The 24,293-nt window shown below is 35.1% G+C and overlaps 1 protein-coding gene across 1 annotated transcript in view; it reads right to left on the reverse strand.

Annotated features, from left to right (window-relative positions):
* The window catches only part of MTUS2 (microtubule associated scaffold protein 2), a 620,079-nt gene that overhangs the window by 220,966 nt on the left and 374,820 nt on the right, over positions 1-24,293 (reverse strand). Inside the window, exon 6 of the mRNA XM_031960747.1 lies at positions 1,978-2,139. Coding sequence (XP_031816607.1) covers positions 1,978-2,139 — 162 coding nt within the window. The remainder of the gene's footprint in view (positions 1-1,977; positions 2,140-24,293) is intronic.

The following is a 24,293-nucleotide window of genomic DNA, read 5'->3' on the forward strand; positions in this document are numbered from 1 at the left end:
CATGAAGGGGAATAATGTAAGTAAAACTGAAAGCTTTATTTGGAGGGCTTTAAATTTTAAACAGAAGAGCTTCCACTTAATTACAGAGATGAGACAGAGCCACTGATGTTTATTGAGAAGGGCTGTGATGTGGTCAGACTGTGTTTTAAGAACATCACTGAAGTAGTTGGAGGAATGGGGATGGTACAGATTGAAGAGAAGAAAAGGCAAGGAGACCAATTAAGAGGTTATTGTAATAATATGGGTTAGTGAGCAGAGAAAAGAAATAGAGGTTGTAGAATTAGAATTAACCAGACTTGGCAAGTGAATCTGAAAGAAAAGTGGTACTTAAGTCAGAAGAGGAAAGAGACTTAGGGGTAAATAACCAATCACATTACTCTGTCATTTTAAAATTTACACATCTCTTTCCTCACAGTTCTATGTGGTTAGTAGTATTCACATTTTATCAGAAGGAAAGATCAGGGTAGGTTTTTTTTTTTTTCCCCCAATAGTCTATTTTTGTTTTCTTAAAAAATATCAGGACATATACGCAGTTAAACAAAGGGCATTCCCTTTGTGAAACTTCCCTAAAAGTACAATTTCTTTTCCTTAGAATATGGATTTCATTGAACATTAATAATAATGAAATTGAAGTTAGGTCTATATAAAACCCTTGAAGTGCTTAAATAACCTCAGTGGTAAGCATGATGAAAAGAATCTGTTATTTTTCTAATAATAAAAGTAAATTTTATTTTTTAAGCTGATAGAAATTTGAGTTCTGTCACAGGACACAGTTTTTGTTTGTCACAGAATCTGGAACAATGCATTATATACAATAACGCAATAATGAGGTTTTCTTTTCTTTTTTTTTTAAACTTTTTTGTGTGTGTCAAGAAACCCTTCAAGCATTCTGGGGAAGCCTTTGGACAAGAATATTTGTCAATGCATAAAATAAAATATATAGGATAACAAATGAAACCAAATACATTGAAAGGCAGTTATAACAATTATAATAATTGCTAGCATTTACATAATGCTTTTAGGTGTGCAAACTGCATTACAAATATCACATTTTATCCTCATAGGAACCTGGGGAAGTAAGTAGTATTGTTATCCCCAATTTATAGATGAGGAAACAATGGCAGACACTGATTGGTTAAATGGCTTTTTCAGTGTCACCCAGCTAGTTAATGTCTGAAATAATATTTTAGTTCAAGTCTAACACCAAATATGGTGCTCTCTCTATTGAGGTACCTACCTTCCTAGTTATGAAAATCTAAAAAAATCACAGACTCCAGGTAAACAGCTCTCTGCTAATAAATTCAGTTTACCATTTAAAAATAGTTTTTTGGAAGCTCACAGCCACAGGCTCATAGAATCTGAGGTAGAAGGCATCTTAGAGGTAACAAATAACTGTACCATATTTTAAAAAAGCTTTATATACAGTCTCACAAAGGGTATTGTGTGCATTTTCTCTGGCTGTCCCCCATGTCTGGAACAATCTCCCTCCTCTGCTGTGATTTACTGACCTCACTTGCTTCCAAAATGACTTCCAAAAGACTCTAGAAGGAGCCTTCTCCTACACCTCTTAATTAAAGGACCTTCTCTCTGACAATTGTTTTCTATTCATCCTGTATATACCTTGCTTTGTATAAATCTGTTTACATGTTCACTTCCTGATTAGACTGTAAGCTCCTTGGAGGCAGGTAGTCTTTTTGCTTCTTTTTATATATTCAGTGTTTAACATACAATAGATGTTCAATAATATTGACTTATTGATTGATTCCTTCTGTTAAACTGCTCTAAAGTTTATTTTTTTCTTAAAAACTGGGACTTTACTGGAAAACCCAGACATATAGTTGCCACACTCAGAGATTATTTGTTTTACCCTTTTACATTGTTAATGTTGAAAAGATCATAATGATTTTTAGGAAAATGTCTAATAAAATACAGCTTTTATACTATGACATGCAGATCCTTTAGATCAGAAAGTCTTACCAGCAGGAGTGGAAGTTGATTTTGGTGCAGGAAGCAAACTCCGGCGGGGAGTGGTCACGATGTTCGCTGCTTGTGCTGTGGTCCTACTGGCTCCCTTGGGTGCATCTTTAGAAAGCACAGCTGTCTTTGGAGGAGGCTGGTCTTCATTTACAAAGCTGGAACCTATAGGAGGCCAAAAGCCATTAATTATAACTTCATGAAAAATAGATTGACTCAGTTTCTATTTGCAATTACCAACCATGATAAAAGCACAGCATCTTTATATCTTGACCTGACTTTAATAAAATAACATGGAAGTAAATTTTTCTGTGTAACCAAATAAATTTTTAAAAATCACTTTTCCCAAAATATAACTATTGTTCCCAAATTAGCTTTGCAGTGGGAATAAGGTGGGTAGGGAAGAAATATTTTAAGGTTTAAAGTAATATAATAAATATCAGTTCTGCAATTCTATTTAGTCAGCTGAAACTAAGATTTAAAATCAGCTGGGGCTGAGTGGTAACAAGCTTGGTTAACACAGGTTAGATTCCTATTAGATTTTACAAGTGATAAACATTCAAAAGACATATGTGAGTAGTTTTTAGAGTAAATACAAGACATCAACTACCATATAAAATGTTCCCCTAATAGTTTGTGAAATGCAAATTACAGAATCCTAAAAGTTCTACCTCCCAAACATCAGACTGGCAAAGTTGATAAAAAAAGAAAATGACAAATGCTGGAGGTGCTGTGGAAAAATAGGTACATTAGTGCATTATTGATGGAGCTATGAACTGGTCAAGTCATTATGGAATGCAATTTGGAACAATCCTCAAAACATTCCTAAATTTTGACTCAATGACACTACTACTGATAATAAATAATAATAGCTAACATTCATGAGTACTTTTTATGTGTCATGTACTATGCCATTTGATGCTCATAATAGTCCTGAGAGGTGCTATTATTATTATTATTATTATTCTAAATAAAAAAAAATTGATTTTACAGATGAGGAAACTGAGGCAATAGCATTAAAGTAACTTGCCCAGCTAGTTAAGTGTCTGAGGCACAAACTTCAACTCAGGAAGATGACTCTTCCTGATTCCAGGTCCAACATTCTATTCACTGCATCACTGGCTGTCTGCCTGCTTTTATGTCCACAAAACATATGGACAATATGTCGCCCCTGTGGCGAGGAGCCCCTGGTGTCCCATGCCCCATCCCTCATTCCTGCCTCTTTTTGTGCTGTCTTTCCCTTTAGACTTAAGCTCACTGGGACAGGAACTGTCTTTCTTTTTATTAATTGCAAACAGCATTTGGAACAGTGTCTGGCATATTGTAGACACTTAATAAATGTTTACTGGTTTCGTTGGAGTATTTACCCTGCATATAGTTTAATATATAGTATTTGCTTTTCTGTGGGGATGCCATTTCCGTCGACAGAATTTAATGATAGAAATAGCTAGCATTTACAAAGGACTTTAAATATTGCAAAGCACTTTAAAAATATTATTTCATTTTATCTTCACAAAAACCCTGAAAGGGAGATACTATGAATATTCCCATTTTACAGAGGAGGAAACTGAGGTATAGAAAGATAAAATGACTTGTCCAGAGTCACACAGTTAATAAATGTCTGAGACTGCATTTAAACTCAAATATTCCTGACTCCAGGCCTAGTGCCCCACCTACTGTATCATAGAGCTTCCTAGTTCCTTAAACACAAAGATGATGTCTTTGTAGCTTCATTTCTTAATGCACAGTAGAACTCAGGAAATGCTTGTTTGACTGAATGAATCAATGAATGAGCAATTATACCATGCCTGAAATAAAACTGAACAGTAACAAGGAAGTGATAATTCTTCTAAAAAATAAGCAGCAACAGCTGGAAGAAGCATATAGAATTTCAGAGAAAGTGTATGATTTTTTATTTTCATCCCTTTAAATAGAGAGGAATAAAATTCTATTTAGATAGTGCCTGCAGAGAAATGATAACATTATTAAAAGTGTGTGTGTGTCTGTGTGAATGCAAGGATTTTGTTTAGGCTTATAGAATAGAATTTTTTCCTCTAATTCATCCTAATGCCTCAGAGCATATTATAAATAATTTGTGATAAGTAGCTTTTTTTTTGGAGGGGGGGTGAGGAAAGGTTAAGAAGAAAAAAATTATGAAGGAAAAAGAACGAGGGGCTATTTTAATATGAGAAGTCTATGCCTTTTTGGTCTTTTAAGGTGCTTTGTGGAGCAAGGTTTAATTGTGTGGTGTCCACTTGGATTTATGCAAATCCAGCTGACCCTTTCAATTGTAATCAGTGACATTAAAAACTCAATCAATCCAATCTATGCCTGACTGAGAAAGTTCAAGCTGGCATGATCTTAACTGAATTATGAATATAATACTTTGAAATAATTACCCTGTTTCTGGATTACAAGACTTCTTTTCAGTTTCACAATAGAAACTTGAGAATTTCTCTAAAAGATCTTAAACCATTTTTGATGCTGAGAGTGTCTTAGTTGATAGAAATATTTTTTCACAACACTGAACATCCAACATATTGACCACGTGGTGTTGCTGCTGCTGCTATTACCTAACAAGTTAGATCTATGAAGTTTCCTAATTGACTTAAATAAAGTATCTCGTTTGAGCATCCCAACAACCCTGTGAGGTAACTTTTATTATCTCCAATTTACAGATGAGAAAACTAAGACTTAGATTGGTTAATTGACTGGTTTGTGGTCACACAGCTGGTAATTTTAAGAGGCAGGATTGGAATGCAGTTTTTACTGAGTCAACTTTCCCAATGACTATACATTTTCTTCACTGAAATGTATGTTATTAGATGATTTAGACAACAAACTTTCATATGCAGTGTTTTTTCTTCAGTAGTTGACTCAAGTTCCTGAAGAGGGTAAATATTTTTGTATTTTTTGCAGAGTTTAAAAGTCCTTTTTGTCCATCTCTCTTGTATTAGGCTTTATTCTTTTATGTAAAATTTATCATACTGAGAACATTCAATTTAGAAATCTGGCTGCTTTCCAGCATGGCAAGTAATTCTTCTGTTTGAGGTATGAGGTATTAGGAGAAGTTGTGCTTGTGTAATCTCTTTTGAGAAAAATCTTGAATTATAGAAATAAGACAAAAATCTAACAACATACATGCTCACCACACTTTCATTTATAGACCACAGAATCATAGAACCTGATGGATGGTAAGAATATCAGCTGGCATTTCTGTTCCAACCCACACATCGGAAAAAATCAGCACCACAACATAATTTCTAAATGATCATCCAACTTGAAGGTTCAGTAGAGGAAACCTATTGTAGTCTGTTGTTGCTCAGTCATTTTTCAGTCATGTTCAACTCTCCATGACCCCACTGTGGATTTTCTTAGCAAAGATATTAAAATAGCTTGCTATTTTCTTCTCCAGCTCATTTTACAGATAAGGGAACTGAGGCAAACAGGGTTAAAGTGACTTGTCCAGGATCACACAGCTACTAAGTGTCTGAGGCCATATTTTAACTCTAGAAGATGAGTATTTCTAACTCCTGGACTAGCGCTCAATCCAATATATCAACCAGATACAGTTTGAGATGGTTCTAATTCTCAAAGTTTTTCCTAACATCAAGCCCAATTAATTGTGCCTTTTCCAAGCTCCATCCACTGCTCCAGATTCTTTCCTTTAAGAGTAAACAGAAAGGATGAAATCCTTTTGACTACTTGAACTTAGCTTTTATGTTTCCCCTAAGTCTTCCCTTCTCCAGGTTAAATATGCCCATTTCCTTCAAACCTTGACACAAAGCCCTTCACCATTGAGGCTGATATCTTTTGGATGTTATCTGGTTTATCAATAACCTAACTAAATGTCGCACCTAGTACTGAACACACAATATGTCTGATGTGGTTTGACTACAAAAGAGTACCATGGAATCACCATTGATCAAAAGCTATAACCTTCTTAAAATAGTCCAAGATTGGTTCCCACTTGACTATTGAACCTATAAGGCCTTCAATGGAACTTTTTCAGATTAATTACTCTCAAATTATACCTTCCCCATGTTGTATTTGTGGAGTTAGTTTTTTCAGACTTTAAATTTATTCCTATTAAAATTTATCTTATTGAATGCAGCTAGATGGCACAATGTTTAGGAAAATCTCAAATGGAGTCATAAAGACTGAAAAAATCAAACAACAAAAAAGGGATAATAATAACTTCCACCTCCCAGAATTGTTGAGAGGTTCAAGTAAACTTCAAGTAAGTAATATTTATGCTTAGCACAGCGTATGGTACTTAGTCAGAAATGTATAAATATTAGCTGCTACTGTTAATCATCAGAATGTTTTAGTTTGTTACAATCTCATTGGATCCCTCTTCTGTCAGGAAATGTTAATTTTTCCTCTTAGCTTTTTGTCATCTCCAAATCTGACAAGATATTTTCTTTTTATCTCTCTGGATTCCTTTGCTGGATCTTGAGGGAAAGGACTTTTTTGGCCAGTCTTTATATCATCAACATTTAACACATTTCTGGCTCACAGTATGTATTTAATAAATGAATGAATGAACAAATGAATGAAAAACTGTTTATTTAATGTGACAAACACAATGTTAAATACTAGAGTTGTAAACAGAAAAATTAAGGTAGTCTCTGCTCTCCAACTGGGGGAGAATAAAATATAAATGAAAATTTAATGAAAAGGCAGATGGAAAGACTTGGAGGTCCTAATGGTGTAGTGGTGGGACAGATGGCATGGCCTAAAAGTCCTTAGGTTACAAAGACAAAAATTAAAGTTTCTGCTCTTAAAGTGCTTATATGCCATTGGAGAGAACATAAACACAAATGAGTAAATATGAAATATATACAGGTGCTCTCCATCCTTACCATCATCACTTGGAAAATCTAGTACTATTCAAGGCTGAGTTCAGTCTCTTATTTTAAGAAGCCTTTGCTGACTCCTAGTAATTAGCATCTCCTCACTCACACTTTATATTTATTTTGTGTACAGTATATACATTTTGCATTTACTTATCTGTGGGCATGTTCCATTCCCCTAGTACAATTCAATAGGCAGGAGTTGTTTCATTTTTGTATTTGTATTCTGTGGACAACACAATGTCTGCCACATAGTTGGTACCCAATCATCATCATCATCACCATCATCATTATCATCACAGCATGGTCACATCATCATATAATCATCATCAACATATTATCATCATGATCTTTATCAACATATCATCACTATCAAATCATCGCAGCATCTCATTACACATCATCACATCATATCATCCTGTATCATCACTATTATCATCACATCAGCATCAAATCTCTCCACCATCATCATCATCACATTATGTCACCTTCAGATCATCATCATTTTCACATTATCATATAATCACTATCACATCATATAAATATAAAATCATTTCCAGGGAGGAGGGCACTAGTAACTGGGGATCAGGATAGACTTCCTGTAGGAGGTAGCATTTAGGTTGAACCTTGAAGGAAGAAGGATTTTTATCTGGTGGAAGTGAAAAGGGAATAAAATTCAGATACATGAAGAGCCTTTGTTAAAAAATAACAGTAACAACAAAAACAACAACAAGCAAGCATAGAGACATGTCATATATGAGGAAATGTTAGATGACTATTTTGGCTGAAATGTAGATTTTATGAAGGTGTATCATGAGCAATAAGTCTAGAAAAGTGGAATGGAGCCAGATTTGAAAGGCTTTAAACACCAAATAAAGGACACAGAGGTAAAGGAAGAGGAAGAGGAACAGTAGAAATAGTAAGGGCCAACTTGATCAACTGACATCTGAAAGTGTTATATCTTCTGGGAGATTGACAATTTAAAGAGGGATCAAAGTCTTAAGCAGAATAAATGAAGGTTAAATCAGATGCACTGGAAAAAAATAAAGCAGATATTTAGGGAGCCTGAAAATCATCCCAGTTCTCTTCAAATTCCACATACTCTATTCTGTTTTTACCCTCTAAAACAGGGGTTTCAATTGCACTCTGCTGATAATCATATCTCGTCCAAAGTGATAGGTTTGAATTTCATTTCTGAGATTTACTAGCTGGGTGACCATGGGCCAGTCGCTTAAACATGCTGAGACTTAACTTCCTCATCTATGAAATGAGGCTAATGAAGTCAGTAACAGATACTTCAAGGACTTCTTTAAAGGTTCAGTGGAGATAATATGGAAAAAGTTTTGCAAACTTTGAAGTGCTCATAAATATTAGTTGTTGTGAAGATAATGGTTTCTTACCAATACGTTTTTTTTTTATCTTTGGAGGTAAAGAAAAATAGCTACTAGTTACACTCAGAAACATGCAGCTCAGTAAGGAAATTATATTTCTTCTTTATCTATTGGCTGGGAAAATCAATAACATGGTCATATGAATTAAGTTATAAAAAAAAGAATACAATGGAATCAATAGGACAATATTCTAGCCTCTCTCCATAAAAGAGAGCTTCTTTGAGGGAAGGCAATGCAAGAAAATCTCCCAAACTTTCATAAATAAGCATATGATATTAAAATGCAAATTCAAAGAGCATATTTCATTGATTTGATATCATTCCTTCCCAGATGTTAGTGATCAAACTGCCTTTTTCACTATTTATTTTTCATAACAACTTTTATGCAATCAGGTAGTCTAAGGTTGGGCTGCATAATTTTCTAATTGCCATATATTTCATTGATTTAACATATTCTTTATTTGGTGTTACATTTGGCTTAATTATTAGTTGTTTCGTGAATTCAACTTAGATTTGTGATGAGTCACTTAATCAATAAACATTTATTGGGCTCCTACAGTGTGCCTGGAACTTTGCAAAATACTGAGAATACCCAGAAAGGTAAGATACAATCTTTGGCTATAAGAGCCTAACAACCTAAACAACACATAAAAAGAAATTGAGCGAGGAAGGAAGGATGAGGGTACCTTGGCATGGGAGGCATGAAAAAGTCCTTTAGTAGTGTGAGAAATTATAAAATATCCATGCGGGGTCCCCTCCTTAAATGAGAACTTGAGAAGAACTCTCTGATATCCACCTTACACCCTCTCCAATCAGAGATGTTGGTCCATGGGGCCAGGGATACTGAAGAGGTATGTCTGCCTAATTTTCCAATGCTTTGTAAGAGGGAGCCTTGGCAGACAACTTGGCTTAGCAGGATGTCTTATATAACAGATTACAGGTAAATTGGTATCCACTCATTTTTTTATGGAAAGCTGATTTTTCTTATACTTCCTCTGCTCTTGGTTCCCTATCACACTTTAACTCTATTTACTTGTCTCACCTAACTGTAGGGGCTGCTTTCTTTAGTTTCAATTTAAAACACTTAGTAAACTTCTACTGCATACATGCTAGGGGCCTTGTGCTACATTGGGGATATAAAGACAAAGATAAAAACAAGACATTCCCTGCCTTCAGGGAGCACAAATGGCTTATAGAAAACCTGATCAAGTGACTCCAAGTTGTATAAAAAACTTGTGACTGGTCCAATTTGTTGTAAGAAAGAAATCTATATAGGAATCAGGATTAAGAGCTGGAGGAAAAGGGGAAAAAGAACAAAACCAAAAACAAGGTATCCCATTTTGTTATGAATGGAAGGAATACATGATAATGGCCATTTATTGAATCACCAAATTTCAGAGATGACCTTAAGTGGTCATCCCATGCAACCCACTTGTGCATGATCTAACCCCTGTGTCAACTAGATCTCCAAGATCCATTTAAAGGCCTATTGATGGACAGTCATTTCTGCTCTATTGTATTGAAATCTACTTTCCTATGATTTTTACTTGCTGCTCCTATTTTGTACTCTGGGATCAAGCTGAGTAAACCTAATTCCTTTTACACAGGGCAACCTCTTAATTAGTTGAAATATTATTGAGAAAGCTATGAAAAGAAAGATTTCTACTGGCAAAAGCAGGAATGACCCATCAGAGAACACTTTGTGGAAAAGGTCATAGGAGGCCCAAGGTATGCAAAAACTACACTCAACCAATTAAGTATTTACTAAATGCTATTTGACAAGTATTATCAGGTATTGGCAATACATTTACAATGAGTGAAAAATCCCTACTTTCAAGGAATTTATATTACAATGGGTGAGACAACAGATATACATATATACATATATATATGTATATGTGCATATATCCACATACATATATACATACAGAGAAAAAATAGATTAAATAAATTCAAATGCAATTAAATATAAGGTTATTTTGAAAAGGATGGCAGTGGTTGATGAGATGACTTTGTGTAGAAGAAGGAAGTGAGGAGGAAGGCAATCCAGACAGGGGACAGCCATCATAAATGTATCAAGATAGGAAATGGAGTGTCAGAAGTAAGGCAAGTTTGGATTGCAGAATGAGGGAAGGAGGAATAAGGTATAATCAAGTCAGAAAGATAGCTTGGGAACAAGACAGTGAACTGTCATGTTGATTCAGGAGGCAAGAGTAGGGGAGTGATATGGTCAGACCTTGAGGGAAATCACCTTACAGCAGTTAGGAGGATGGACTAAAGTAGGGAGAGACTTGAGGCATGAGGCTACTTAGGAGATTGTTGCAGCAATCTGGGCAAAAAGTTCTGAGGGTCTGAACTACAGAGGGAAGATGGCCTAATACCCCAAAAGATAGTCTGAAAAGGGAAGTGAGCAATATTTAATTCTGACTCCTCAGCTTCACTTTCTGGTGCCAGAAAGACTCGTGAGCAGTTTTGTTTACAGCATATAAAGTCAGCCGAGAAGTGCTTGTTACAAAAAATAACCTTCCTGATGGCCACTGGCAGTAAGCTAAACTACAAGCCTTCCTTCCAGCCTACAGAACAATTCTCTGACACAACATACATGCCCAGCCATCTGTTCAGGTGGCACTGTGCCTCTCAAAGATGCCGTGCCAGCTTCATCAGGGCTCGGATGCCAATCAAACAGAGGGCTGGAAGGGACAGCTGCCCTACAGACAAAACCCTGGCGCCAAGGAAGGCCAAATGAGGGCACACGTCAGGTAAGGAAGCATGATCTCTGTTGGCACTTTGAGGCATTGTGTTCTCAATGAATGATTTCTCCTTAGTATCTCTTTCTTCCAGGTTGCTCTTTTGTTGAATCTTGTACATAGAAATGGAAATATTAAGGGGCCTGAGGAAACAGAGGGTATACAAGAGGACTTCAAAGAATATGGCAGCTGTTTGTGGTCCAGGCACTAATTTGCAAGATTATAGAAATATTTTTGCCTTTTGAAAAGGGGGGAATGTCAGAAAATATGATTTTAAAATAGGGAAACTAATTAAAATATAACAACACAGAAAAATATTTTCTTTTTGTCTAAAATCTTGGAAAAAAATCTCATGAATCTATGACTTACTATGAAGTCCCTCTGATGATGGGGGTCCAGACAAGTGAAATTAGCAAAGTCCTCCAGTTTTTCTTGCCTTCTAACAAGGGCTAACTTTCCATATACATATTCATACATACACATGTATACAGATACACATATGTGTATTATAGAAAGACACATGTGTATATGTGCATATTGTGTATATACATTCACAAATATGTATATAAGTTGGTTGTTGCTCTTTGTTCTCAAAGAAAACCAAAATGGCATCCCTGTGTTAGAGTCAAGTTTGACTGTGATTGATCAGAGATCAATATGAACTTGGAATGCTTTGCCATAGATCAGACACAAATACTCCCTGTGAACACACACACACACACACACACACACACACCCCAAAGCTGTTACTCTGATGTTAGGGCAAGTGTTAGGGCTGAAATGACAAAAGCTTCCTAACTTCTCTTTCTCTTCTCTCATATTTAAATCTCCAAGGAAATTGAAATAGTCTAAAGTTGGTTAACTTGAACAGAAATGTAAGGATCAAGGAACCAAATCAAGTTAAATCTACAATGTAGATCTTAAATAGATGCTGAGGGACAGAAAAAGAAAATTAGATACAACATGTCCTTTATCTTTAAAGCTCTTACCATCCATTGAAAAAAACACTGTAAATAGGAGCTCCCTCGTTTGCACTAAATCACTGTCCTTTCTGAAACTGATGTAATTGGGAGAGATTTCTAGGAGTGATCCCAGGCTTGTTTACTTCACCCATGGCCCAGCTCACTCTCTGTAATGCTCTACCTCCCACCAACAGCCTTGCCTACTTCAAGGTGCCTTCCCTGCTAGGGTTTGTTCTCCTCATTGGTGAATCTCTTGAGAAGTTTGACATTTCTGAAAGAGACCCTGCCATGCTCATTTCAATTCTTTCTAAACTCACTCTTTGGACTGCTCATCTCATCAGCAGCCTTGAGCCTATATGCTTTGTGTTTCCCTATTAAAATATAATTTTCCTGAGACTAAACACTGTCTTATTTTTTTTGATTTGTATTGCCACTATTAAGCCCAGGGAATAGACACAAAAGAAGCACTTAATAAAATATCTGTTGGTCTATCTATTTATCTATCTATTTAGCTATCCACTATCTTTCTAGCTTTTTATGTCTCTCCATCTTCCATCCATCCATCTATTTATCCATTCATCTATCTATCATCTATCTAGCTAGCTCTTTTATCTCTCTATAGCTATTTTTATCTATCATTATCACATTTATCATTACCTATATCTATCATATCTATCAGCCATTATGTATATCTATCATATGTATCATTAGTCTCAGGAACTATTCCTTCTACCAATGTAGATAAAGAACTTATTAACTTCATTTTGTGTAATTTTTTAAGATCCATATTTTTCTCATGAATGCCGCATAGAAGATCCTATGCAATGTCCTAGAGATCTTGCTCTGGTTCTTTAAATATCTGAGCAGTAATGGCATACAAATTCTCATGATATGTTGTCTCTCTTCATTAGGTGAACAATACATCACTTCTCCTAGTTATACATGTTACAAGTAATGTTTTTTTAGTGCTTCTTATTGTTGGTAATATGTTGTGATCATCATGAATCTTTCCAGTGTCCTTTGGGGTCTTTGTTATATTGACAATACAAGTACTTTAATTACATAGCATCACCAGGAAAATTACAGCGGGCTAGAGACTGGATCTGTAATTTTGCTGGTATAGGTAATTCCCAGGTTTTAAAAAAAAACACTTCCTATCCCCAGTTCAGATTAGATTCTCATTATTAGCGAGTTGACCCAAGTACTAGGAGATTAATTGATCTGTCCAGGGTTCCCTAGGCACTATGTGTCCAAAGTGTGATTTGTTTGTAACTTCCTCATGGACTCTTATGAAGAAATATTACAATTGTATGCATGCATCACAAAATAGCAAGTATACACTATTTAAAGTTTTCACAGGACATTTACATATATTATTTAATCCTCACAACATCCTTGTGAAAAAGATGCAATTATTCCCATTTTACAGGTGAGGAAACTGAAAATAATACAAGCCACTCACTTTCTCAGGATCAAATTGTTCTTAAGTGTCTGAGGAAGGATTTGAAGTTAGGTCTCCCTGATTTAAAGTATAACTCACCATTCCCTCTGCTACCCAGCTGCCCTAGTAATTTTTCATATTTAGGCATCATGTTAAGATTTTAGGATATCTAGGTGGCACAGTGAATAGAATACCATGTCTGGAATCAAGAAGACTCATTTTCCTGAATTCAAATCCAGCCTCAGAAACTTATCAACTGTGTGATTCTCACTTCACCCTGTTTGCCTCAGTTTCCTCAACTATAAAATGAGCTGGAAAAGGGAATGGCAAACCCTTCCATTATTTCTCCCAAGAAAATACCAAATGGGGTCACAGACAGTCAGCCATGATTGAAAACTACTGAGCAACATTACAGATAAGAAAACTTTCCGAGGAGTTAAATACTTTGCCCAAGGATACAAAATTAAGTGCCAGACTGAAGAACTGAAATAATGCTATTTCTTATTTAAATTATGATATACTTTGAATTATTATAAGTACCTTAATTCTATTCTCTTTCATTCTCCTTGAAAACAGGGATCATATCATATTCACTTTTATCTTCCCCTACCAGGTGAGAGATCATAATCAAATGCTTTATTGAATTGGTGACTGGGAGCTTGCCCCACCAGGTTTGCTCCCATTAGATTTTCTTTTTTTTTTTCACAATTCTTCTTTCCTATATTTCAACCTAGAGTTTTCTAAAGCTCCTAGCTTTTTCACTATCAAGAAAGTCATTGGAGAAGCATTTAGAGACACAGTGTGCCGGTGCTGAAGCCCATCCTTTCCCAACCAATTTCCCCACAGAGTAAATCAGAGAAAATCTTATTAAATGGTTGTCATCTGAGCAGTTAGAAACCCCATCATTTCTGCCTTTAAGATCCATTATGCTATTCTTCAAATTCCTTGATCACCTAGTTATGGTGGATAAATAATGGGCTTTCAATTAATTTCTTCCTTTATTCCCTATTTCCACTGTCAGGTAAATATGTCACAGTCTTTTGAGGAGGCCCAAGAATAATTTTATAAAACAAAACAAACTTCATTTTGCACTTATTTTGAAAAATTTCTAATGGACTAAGTACTAGGTAATTTACAGTGGAATACTGATCTTGAAATTTTGGCCTTGGTTTCAGGAGCAATATAAGCTAATCACCAACATCAGTCTAATGGTAGAGATGAAAGGGCTTTAAAAATTCTAGATAAGGACTTATATTATTATCATCATAACTTCTTAAAATTAAATTTTATTTTTTGAAGGAACAAAAATCAATCTTCTCAAATTCAACATGCCCCAAACAGAACTTGTCATGTTTTCCATTAATTCCTGTCTTCCTTCCAATGTTCATGCCATCATCCTCCCTGTTACTCAAGTTTATAATCAGAGTTGTCCTTGATTCTTTCCACCCTCACACTCCCAGATTCAATAAGTCACCATCTTATTGGCTCTACTTCTGTAAAATTTCTTGCATCTGTTTCCTTCTTTCCAAATCCATGGCCACTGCCTTTTGTCAAACCTGCATCATTTCTCACCTGAATTATACCAAGTGCCTTTTATTTGATCGCCCTGACTCAAGTTCATCTCTTTTCCAATCTATCCTATCATATGACCGCCAAAATAATCTCCCTAAGGTACAGATCTGATGATATTTCTTTCCTTATTAAAAAACCTGCAACCATTGCTTCTAGGATAAAATACTTAATGCTTAATTAGGCCCTTAAGAGCCTCATCCATTTGGCTTCTACTTATCTCTCTAGCCTTATAATAACAATAACACAACATTTATTTGGGGCAGGCAGATGGTGCAGGAGGTGGATGCTTGGAGTGAGGAATACTCACCTTCTTAAGTTCAAAGCCTTAGACACTCACTAGCTGTGTGACCCTGGGCAAATACACTGAACCCCATTTGTCTTAGTTCCTCATCTGTAAAATGAGCTGGAGAAGGAAATGGCAACTGCTCCAGCACATCTGCCAAGAAAACTCCAAACTGAGTCACAAAAGAATTGGACTCGACCGAACAGTAACAACAACAAACATTTCTATAGGAACTGCTATCTGCCAGGCAGTGTGTGAAGTTTTTCATAATCATCATCTCCTTTGATTCTCATAATAACCCTGGGAGGCAGGTGCTATTCTTAATTTACAGAGGAGGAAACTAAAATCACACAAGTACTAAGTGTCTAAGGCTGGATTTGAACTGGGGTCTCCCTGACTACCACCTTCACGTTAGCTTCCAGCCCATTCTTTTCTATATACTATATTACATCCATCAGCCTCCCATGCACTCGAACTGTCACCAATGCCTTCACTGCACTCCCCCTCTCCATGTTTGCTTCTGAGAATCCTCTTCTTCCTTCTTTCCTTCAAAGTTCACCTAAGGTGATCCATCTTCTCAGAAGCCTTATGTGAAATGCCCTTTGACTACCCCTCCCTTGATTCTCAAAATACCTTCTATTTCCCACATGTAAATATGGGCTAGATCTCTGAAGTATAAGCTTCTAAAGGCAACCACTGGCTATTCATTTTGTCCTTATGGCCCCTTCATCTCTCATGGTGCCTTTAGGTGTTTAATAAATGCTGGTTGGGGTGCAAATAGTAGCACTTAGAAAAACCTCACCCTCTCCAAGGTATTTCTTTTCTATTTGAACCATATATAGAATATATTTCCTGACAATTGCAAATAACTTTGGGAGCATGACTCTGTTTTATGTCTTACTTGATAACAATCATCAAACTATCACTGAACAAAGATATCTGTGCTGTTACTTCTATCAAGGAATATTATATGATTTTACTGTATGTATAGTAGACACCTTGTTGAAAGGAACCTTTAAAAATGTGTTTTGTTCCACCAAGTCAAATGCTTTTTTGTAGTCAGACAATAAACAGGCTAGTATCTTGAATTCACTGCACATTTCAGTTCATTGTATCATTGTGAAGAAAGTTCCTTCTCCAAAACCTGGCTATTCCTTTCACACATTTTAATAAATGATATCTTTGATACATGTGTGTATGTCTTATTCTCATAAAGATTCTGTACAGATAAAAAAAGTAGGTTTATAGGTCAGTAATTTCTGATATTTCCCTATCACTTTTACTTGGCAACAATACAATTGGTGTTTTTTTTTTTTTTTTAACACCTTCCCTTCTCTGAGATATCAAGAAACTCAATATCTCACTGATTTGAAAAACTGTCTTTTAAGACAAATTACTTCTTTAAAATTTGAACTAGTCTGGCCCCTTTTCCTGACTCAACACTTCTGAATAGCCATGTCCACATATATTCATTTAGGACATTGATTATTAAGGTGTTAAGAGTTTATGTTTAGTAGTCTCACAGAAACACTAACGAATATGATTTTTGACATTGTGCCAATTTTTATCAAGCCCCAGGATATAACAGAGTCTGGTCAATTAGATCCAAGATGACAGGAAGTCAAGTGGTATTCCATGTAGATAAAAAAGCTATATCTGGAGTTAAGAAAACCTGAGTTCAAATACAGCTTTAGATGCTAACCAACTCTATAATTCTGGGCAAACCTCCTTGTCTCAGTTTCCTTACTGTAAAATGGGGAAAATAATAAAACTTAATTCCTAGAGTTGTTTTGAAGATTAAATGAGATAATATTTGCAATGTGCTCTGCAAAATAAAGTGCCATATATGGGATAGTTATTGTTGTTGTTTCTATTATTATTAAAAAGAAAGGTGTTTCAGCATCCACAAAGCAAAAAAGCAAATGTCCAAAAATTTATTTAACATCTAGATTGCAACATGCAGCTAATGCCTTAGCACATACACATTGAATAGGTATTACTGAGGGATAATGAGAGAGATCCAGGATGGTCCAGGGAGAAGAAAGGACTATATCGCATTTGGAAAATTGTAGTGTTGGGGCAACTAGGTGGTACAGTGGATAAAGAAGCACCAACCCTGAAGTCAGGAGGACCTGAGTTCAAATCTGATCTTAGACACTTAACACTGCCTAGATGTGTGACCCTGGGTAAGTCACTTAACTCCAATGCCTCAGCAAAAAAAAAAAATTGTAGTGTTTTTGCTGATTTCAAAAAGCTCCTTTGACACAAAAATCCCTTCCTTTTAAAGTTAACATTCTTTTTGTGAAAACATAGTATCTGAAGGATACAAACTTTGAGTGAACCAAAAGGCAGTGGAGAGATGATGATGGATGTAGGAAGGCTGCAGTATGTTCCCCAATAATTACTTGCAATGAAGTGGGGAAAAGGGCTTCATCCAGGAAATATGTGATCAGTCTGGAAGGTAGGTCAATCACAAATTAAGAATTAGGTAAGGATAAAAGGTAGGGAATCTCATGCTGCATTGATACCCATAAAATGTTCCATAGTTTTAGTTAAATCCTTAATGGAAATTTTATAGGAAGCCACAGACAGCTAGGTGGGGTAGTAAATAGAGCACTGAGCTTGGAATCAGGCAAGAAACTAATCTTTAGTTCAAATGCAGCCTCAGACACTAGCTGTAGGACCTTGGGTAAGTAATTTTACTCTGTTTGCCTCATTTCCTCATCTGTAACATGAGCTGGAGAAGAAAAGGACAAACCATTCCAGTGTCTTTGCCAAGAAAACCCCCAATGGGGTCAAAAAGAGTTGGACGCAACTAAAAACCAAATAGAAACAATAAACAAAAGCAACATAGGATGAGAAATAATGGACAGAGTGAGCTCTTCGTGGAATATCTATTTTGATCAAATCCATTGAAGTAGAAATTTAAAATGTCATATTGTGATGTACCCTCTATCTATACAAACCACAATCTAATTTTTGATAATGAAAGGCATCTTCTACTATAGTTTGATTATTTTAATTTTTAAATCGCTGTTTTCACATTAGAGATTACAGGTACAAACATCTAAACTATATAATTCATTTGGACATAATTATTCCTGGAAAAAAGTTAACTTTTACATTTAAAGTGACATTCTATCCTCCTCATTTTTAAAAACTGGATAAAGATGGATATATATACAGCTCATGAAATTTTGGAAGGAAGTAGAATGCCTAATATTCTCTGCTATCAAAAATTGTCATTCCTCAGTGAACTATCTGTAGATAGAGGAAGAAAAGCTAGCTTTCTGGAATGGATTAAAGTCTTCAAAGGATTTCTCCATGCTTACATATAATCTTAATACCAGTACCACTCATTTAAATATCACAATTTGAGAATCAATAGTGTTAAATATCTTGGGGGGGGGGGAGGAGTACAAATATTCCCTGGGAGCTTTTTGACCATTCATATCTTAGTATAAATTGCTTTAAACAAACTAGTAATTAATTAAGATCTGTCATAATAAATGGGGTCTTTGTATAAGATTTAGGGAAGGACTAGAGGAAAAAAGAAAGAAGGGAAAGTTATAAGCTTGCATAAATCAGAATCCCATTACCTTCTTTGACTTTTTCCTGTTTCTTATTCTTAATCTTTATTAGGAGGATGCACTGATACAGTTCATTGTAAGAAATCTACAATTCCTTCACCCCACATCTCCTATATATAAAGACTTTCTTAAGCTAGCAAAATATCATGATTATATTTGAGAAATAATGAAGTTTTATCTCTTTATAAGCTAATGATTAAAAAATTAAGCTTGCTTATATGTGGATAAAGCAAAAGGATGAGTTGAGCAATTATGTAGTGAATCAATAGCAGAAATCAGATAATTTATTTAAATACAACAATTTTTCCTCCAGATCATTTATTTTTCAGCCTGACATGCAGATATTGGATCAAGATTTAACCTTCTTCACCCACATCCTATAAGAATAGGCTAAAGATAAAACTGATTACTATATACACTTGGATGGCAGACATCATGTTTCACATTTCTTATCTCAATGGTGCTTAGAAAAAGTGTCATATACAAAGCACACAATCAATATATTTTAAAATGAATTCTATGTTTTACAACTACATTGATTGTTTTTCTGTTAATCATTATTTTGTGGATAATCATTCCTTCCCTGACTGGCTATTAGATTTTTAGACAAAAACACAATGGTATGAAACCATTTATTAATAGAAATAATACTAATTAAAGATTTCAACACATGTTTTCTCAAGTGGGTGGATAAAATCCTGGTTCTCTCAGCCAAAATTATCACTTATATTTATCTGGGTCAGAGTATCTGAAGAACAGCTGAATTAAAAAAAAAATGCTATTGGAGCTCAAAGATTGGTTAATAGGTAAATATTTCCTGAAACATATAGTTAAGACTTGCTCATTGTGTTGTTGGGATCAAATGAGATAAAGTATATAAAGTACTTTGGAAACCATAAATGGCAGATATATTATTATTATTATTGTTATAACAACAAATTTCTTCTTCATCATCATCATCTTCACTAACATTTGGGCATAGTGGGTAAAGTATTGGAGTGGGGTCAGTAATTTCTGGGTTCATGTCCTGTCTCAGATATAAAATGGTTGCACAATTTTGGGCAAGCATTTTCCTACTCTGCCTCCCCAGACAGCTCTCGGAGACAGCAAATTGCAAAGTAGTTGCAAATCAGCTTTGGTTGTTTTTGTTCAGTCAGTTTTCAGTTGTGTCTCATTATTTATGACCAGAATTGGGGTTTTCTTAGTAAAGATACTGCCCTCTCCTCCAGTTTATTTTACAGATGAGGAAACCAAGGTAAATAGGATTAAGTGACTTGCCTGAGGTCACACAGCAAGTGAGTATCTGAGATCAGATTTGAACTCGGGAAAGTGAGTGTTTCTGATTCCAGTTCTGGAACTCTTTATCTATTAGCTGATCAAAACCTTTGTTTCTGGGACCTATTTACTAAAAGCTTCCTTTACTCTTGAAATAACCAATTGCCTCTGCTCCCTTTGACCTAAAACAAAACAAAAGTTATTTTTTCCCCTCTCTCTCTGGAGTAAATAAGGTTATAGATACATTGCCATGGTTTTCTTTTAAAAATTTTGTTTGAAGATTCCTTCTTCCTTTCCCAGGAGAACATAATCAATACTGTAATATTTAAAGATATCAGAATATACCTGTTTTTTCCTACTATCTTGTATGGTTTCTCTCATTTGCCCCCATCTGGGTATCCAAATGGGTAAGATTCTATACAAATAAAACCCCATGGGAAAATGCCCCTCAAGATTTCCTCACCTCTCTGTCTAAAAAAAAAAAAAACAAAAAAAACAAAAACAATATCCTAACTTTTCCAAGAGCTCACAGACCAACAGAATCCCATTGACCTTAGAATTATAGGGCTTAAAAGGACTGGAAGAGATAGTCCATTGTATTATCTTCCAGGATTAAATTTAACTAAATAATATCCAACTCAAAGTACCGAACATAGTTGTTATTGTTCAATTGTTTCAATCATTATCTAAATTTTCATGATATCATTTGGGGTTTTCTTGGCAAAGATAGTGGAGTGGTTTGCCATTTCCTTTTCTAGTATATTTTACAGATGAGGAAAGTGAGATGGAGTTAAGTGGCTTGCCCAGGGTCACACAGCTAGTAAATGAATGAGATCAGATTTGAACTCAGGGAGATTTGTATTCTTCATTCCAGGTCTGGTGCTCTAGCTTTGGAATGGAAAAATCCACAAGAATCTATCACATTTTTAAGGTCCAGAGAAGCATATTGTAAAACAGATCTAGAACAGAGTTGGTGTCTAAAAGAGATCCATATCCTTGCCCTTTGCCAATTCCAGTTCTTCATTATTGCTAGCAAGAAATGATTAAGATAAATTGAAGGGAAATGAAGTGGATAGTATAGGGAACAAAATGTGAAAAGAATAACTATGGTGATATGTGAGGTGATATTGAGATTAAAGAGGATTAGGATATGAATCTATCATTCACTTCTGTGATGTGTAATTTTTGTCTACATCACAGATATGTATACATATATGTGTGTGAACATGTGTGTATACACATATACATATACTATATACAAATATATGAATGTATATATGCTTAGAGATAAGCTTGAATTAAGCAAGGACAGAGGCGTTAGCTTTCCTAGGGTCATTGAGCTAGTCACAGAAGATAAATGCAGCTCTATGTTGTATTTGTCATCACCATCCAACAAACCAAAGTCTACAAATCTCCTTCTGATATGACAAAATTCTTTTTAATACTTAGGAAGTCACATTCACAGAGTGAATACAATATAACACTGATTCCTTAGACCTTCACTTTCTTTAAAAAAAAATCAAGTGCTAATAAAGAGACCTCTGACTAATTATGAGCCTTTTTTTTTTTTTTTTTTTTTTTTTATCAAACCTACTTTCTATCAATTAGGTCAGTTGCAATAAATCTTTTTTTTCTATATAAAGTACTTAAAAGCTAAACTATCATTTATGAACACTCTGGTTCATCACTGTGTGACTCTTAGGATAGTTAACACCTTGGGGAAAATACTTAAACTAGAGCATTTTAATCATATGCTTAATACAGGATTGCTAAAAGATAAGGAAGGGCATATCTGATTTGAGCTCATTTTAAAGTGTGCTGAAGTTACTAATATGACACAAGAAATTGTTGAAAGAATCAAGGGCTTAGGAACCAGATTATGTTTTTAAAACACTAAGAACATGGAAAGTGGTCATTCTAGACCTTCGTGGGTTCAATTCAGAAAACTTCCCAAATCTACTTCTATGCCAGGTCCTTAGTCATTTCAAGGTTACTGAGGGGCTTTGGAATTTGTATCATGTAAATACATGGAAAGTGAATCATTGCAAATTAAAAAAGAGAGTGAGGTGAGGGACAGAGAGAGAAAGAAAGAGAAGGAAGGAAAGAAGAGAGGGAGGTAGGCAGAAAGGAAAAATACAGAAAGAAAGAGAAAAGAAGAAAGAAAAAAGAAGGAAGAAAGAAAGGAACATAGAAGGAAAGAGAAAAATAGTATGCTCCAGTCTCTGCATTATAGTACTACACACACTGTCTTTTAGTAGGTGTGAAATAAAGTAGAATATTGTAGAATAAAAGGAGAAATGTGGGTAAAAGTCAATGAGAAAATTTAAGAAGAGAAAATTGAAAAGAAAATAATGTCAACTTTGCTGAACTCCCAAGATAGAACATACTGGTTTTTAAGAAAGTATCTAATAAAATGAATTAATATTAATATCCTGTCCAATGTGCATTTTTTCTTATTCCTTCCTGGGATTTTAGGAAACTCCTCCTTTCACAGAGAGTACACAGGAAAGTTACCCCTATCCCTCCCCCCCCCCTTTTTTTTTTCAGATGGACCATCTTGCTCTTAACTACAAACTATTAGACTATATAACCAAAAATTTACAGGGATAAGTACCACAAGGATAATGCCTGGACCTGTGATTTCATCTTTATATAGAATTCCAAGGTAAGGAAACTTCCTATACAATGCAAGCTAACATCTTCTCTATGTCTTATAGTCTTAAGAGAGTTTCTTAGGACACAAAGTTAAAAATGACTTATCCAGGGTCATATAGTCAGTATTTGCCTGAAATGAGACTTGAATCCAGATTTTCCTGGCTTCAAGGGGAGCTCACGGTTTCTCTTCTTAATTCTCCTGCAGTGTGTAATGGGCATTGTGGTGACCATCACTTAACAGAATACAGAAGTACAATCCAGTAAAAGAGTATAAGAAGGAAAGATAAAATCTTTGCAAAAGTGATTTGAACTGAAGGTTGTTCAAACCCATCTAATTAATTCAGTTCTCCAAACAAAATCTGTTCTTGTCTGATTGATCTTTGACAGAAAAGACTCCTGAATGCACTCGGCTCCTCTCATTTATGATCCTCTCTCTGCTGTTTAGATCTGACTTCTAGAAATTATTTCTCCGACAGAACATTAGAAGTAAGATTCTTCTTTTCCTCAGTCCAGGTCTAGCAGAAGAATAGCTAAGAGTCTCAATGAAATTCTCCTTACCTACAACTTTAAGCCGGATAAATATGAAAGTAACTGATTGTCTCAAAGAGCTTTCACTTGTAAACAGTCGGTAAATAAACCTCAAGGAAGAAGAGATTGTTCCATATTGTAAATAACCCATGAGCTTAAATAAAAAAGCAAAACCTCTTCAAAACAAACAAAAAAAAAAATCTTGGAAATCACCCAACAATTGAGTACTGGTTAAACAAAGTGCAGTGCATTCACATCATGGCATTCTATAAGAAATTAAGACCAATAAGTATGAGGAATACAAAGAAACCTGAAAAATCTTTTATGAAATGATGCAAAGTGAAAAAAAGCAGAATCAGAAGAATAAAATATCCAGTCACTATGGTATATAAGAAAAAAATGAATGAGAATGAATGGACAATATACCCTGTAAAAAGCTTAGAGGGACTGAAAAAATATTATACTTTATGCATTGAAATTAATTTAAATATAAATTGTTACAAAGCAAATCCAGTTGGTTGAATTGGTATCAATATCAAGCTTTAAATAAGGCATTTCAACAAAAGTAAACCACACTAAAATAAAATTGATAAGGAACAGGTAAAAATTGTAAGCAAAGGTTGAATGCAAACAAAAGACACAAGAATGATTTCCTTTTGATTGCATATTTCTAATAAAGCCATGAAGGATTAATTATTATTCAAGAAAGAATATTAATAATTCATTCAACCATCTAAATATTTCATCTTTTAAATACACTAAATGAGGTATCTGGTGAACAGGAGAAAGACATTTCTTAGATAATATTTCAATTCTTTAGTGCATCAGTCATTTTACCCATGTGAAATGTTTCCCCCCATTGGTCAGGATTGTAGTCCATTCATTCCTCTTTCCCCCATGAAACTCTTATTCTTTCTCTCCCATAAATCTTCCACAGTGGATTCACCAAAAAATTATGTGGGGATACTAGTGTAGATGTTACTCTACTTGTGATCCTTCACTTTCACTATATGGCCCTAC

Source organism: Sarcophilus harrisii, chromosome 3 (assembly GCF_902635505.1).
Source record: "Sarcophilus harrisii chromosome 3, mSarHar1.11, whole genome shotgun sequence".
NCBI lineage: Eukaryota > Metazoa > Chordata > Mammalia > Dasyuromorphia > Dasyuridae > Sarcophilus > Sarcophilus harrisii.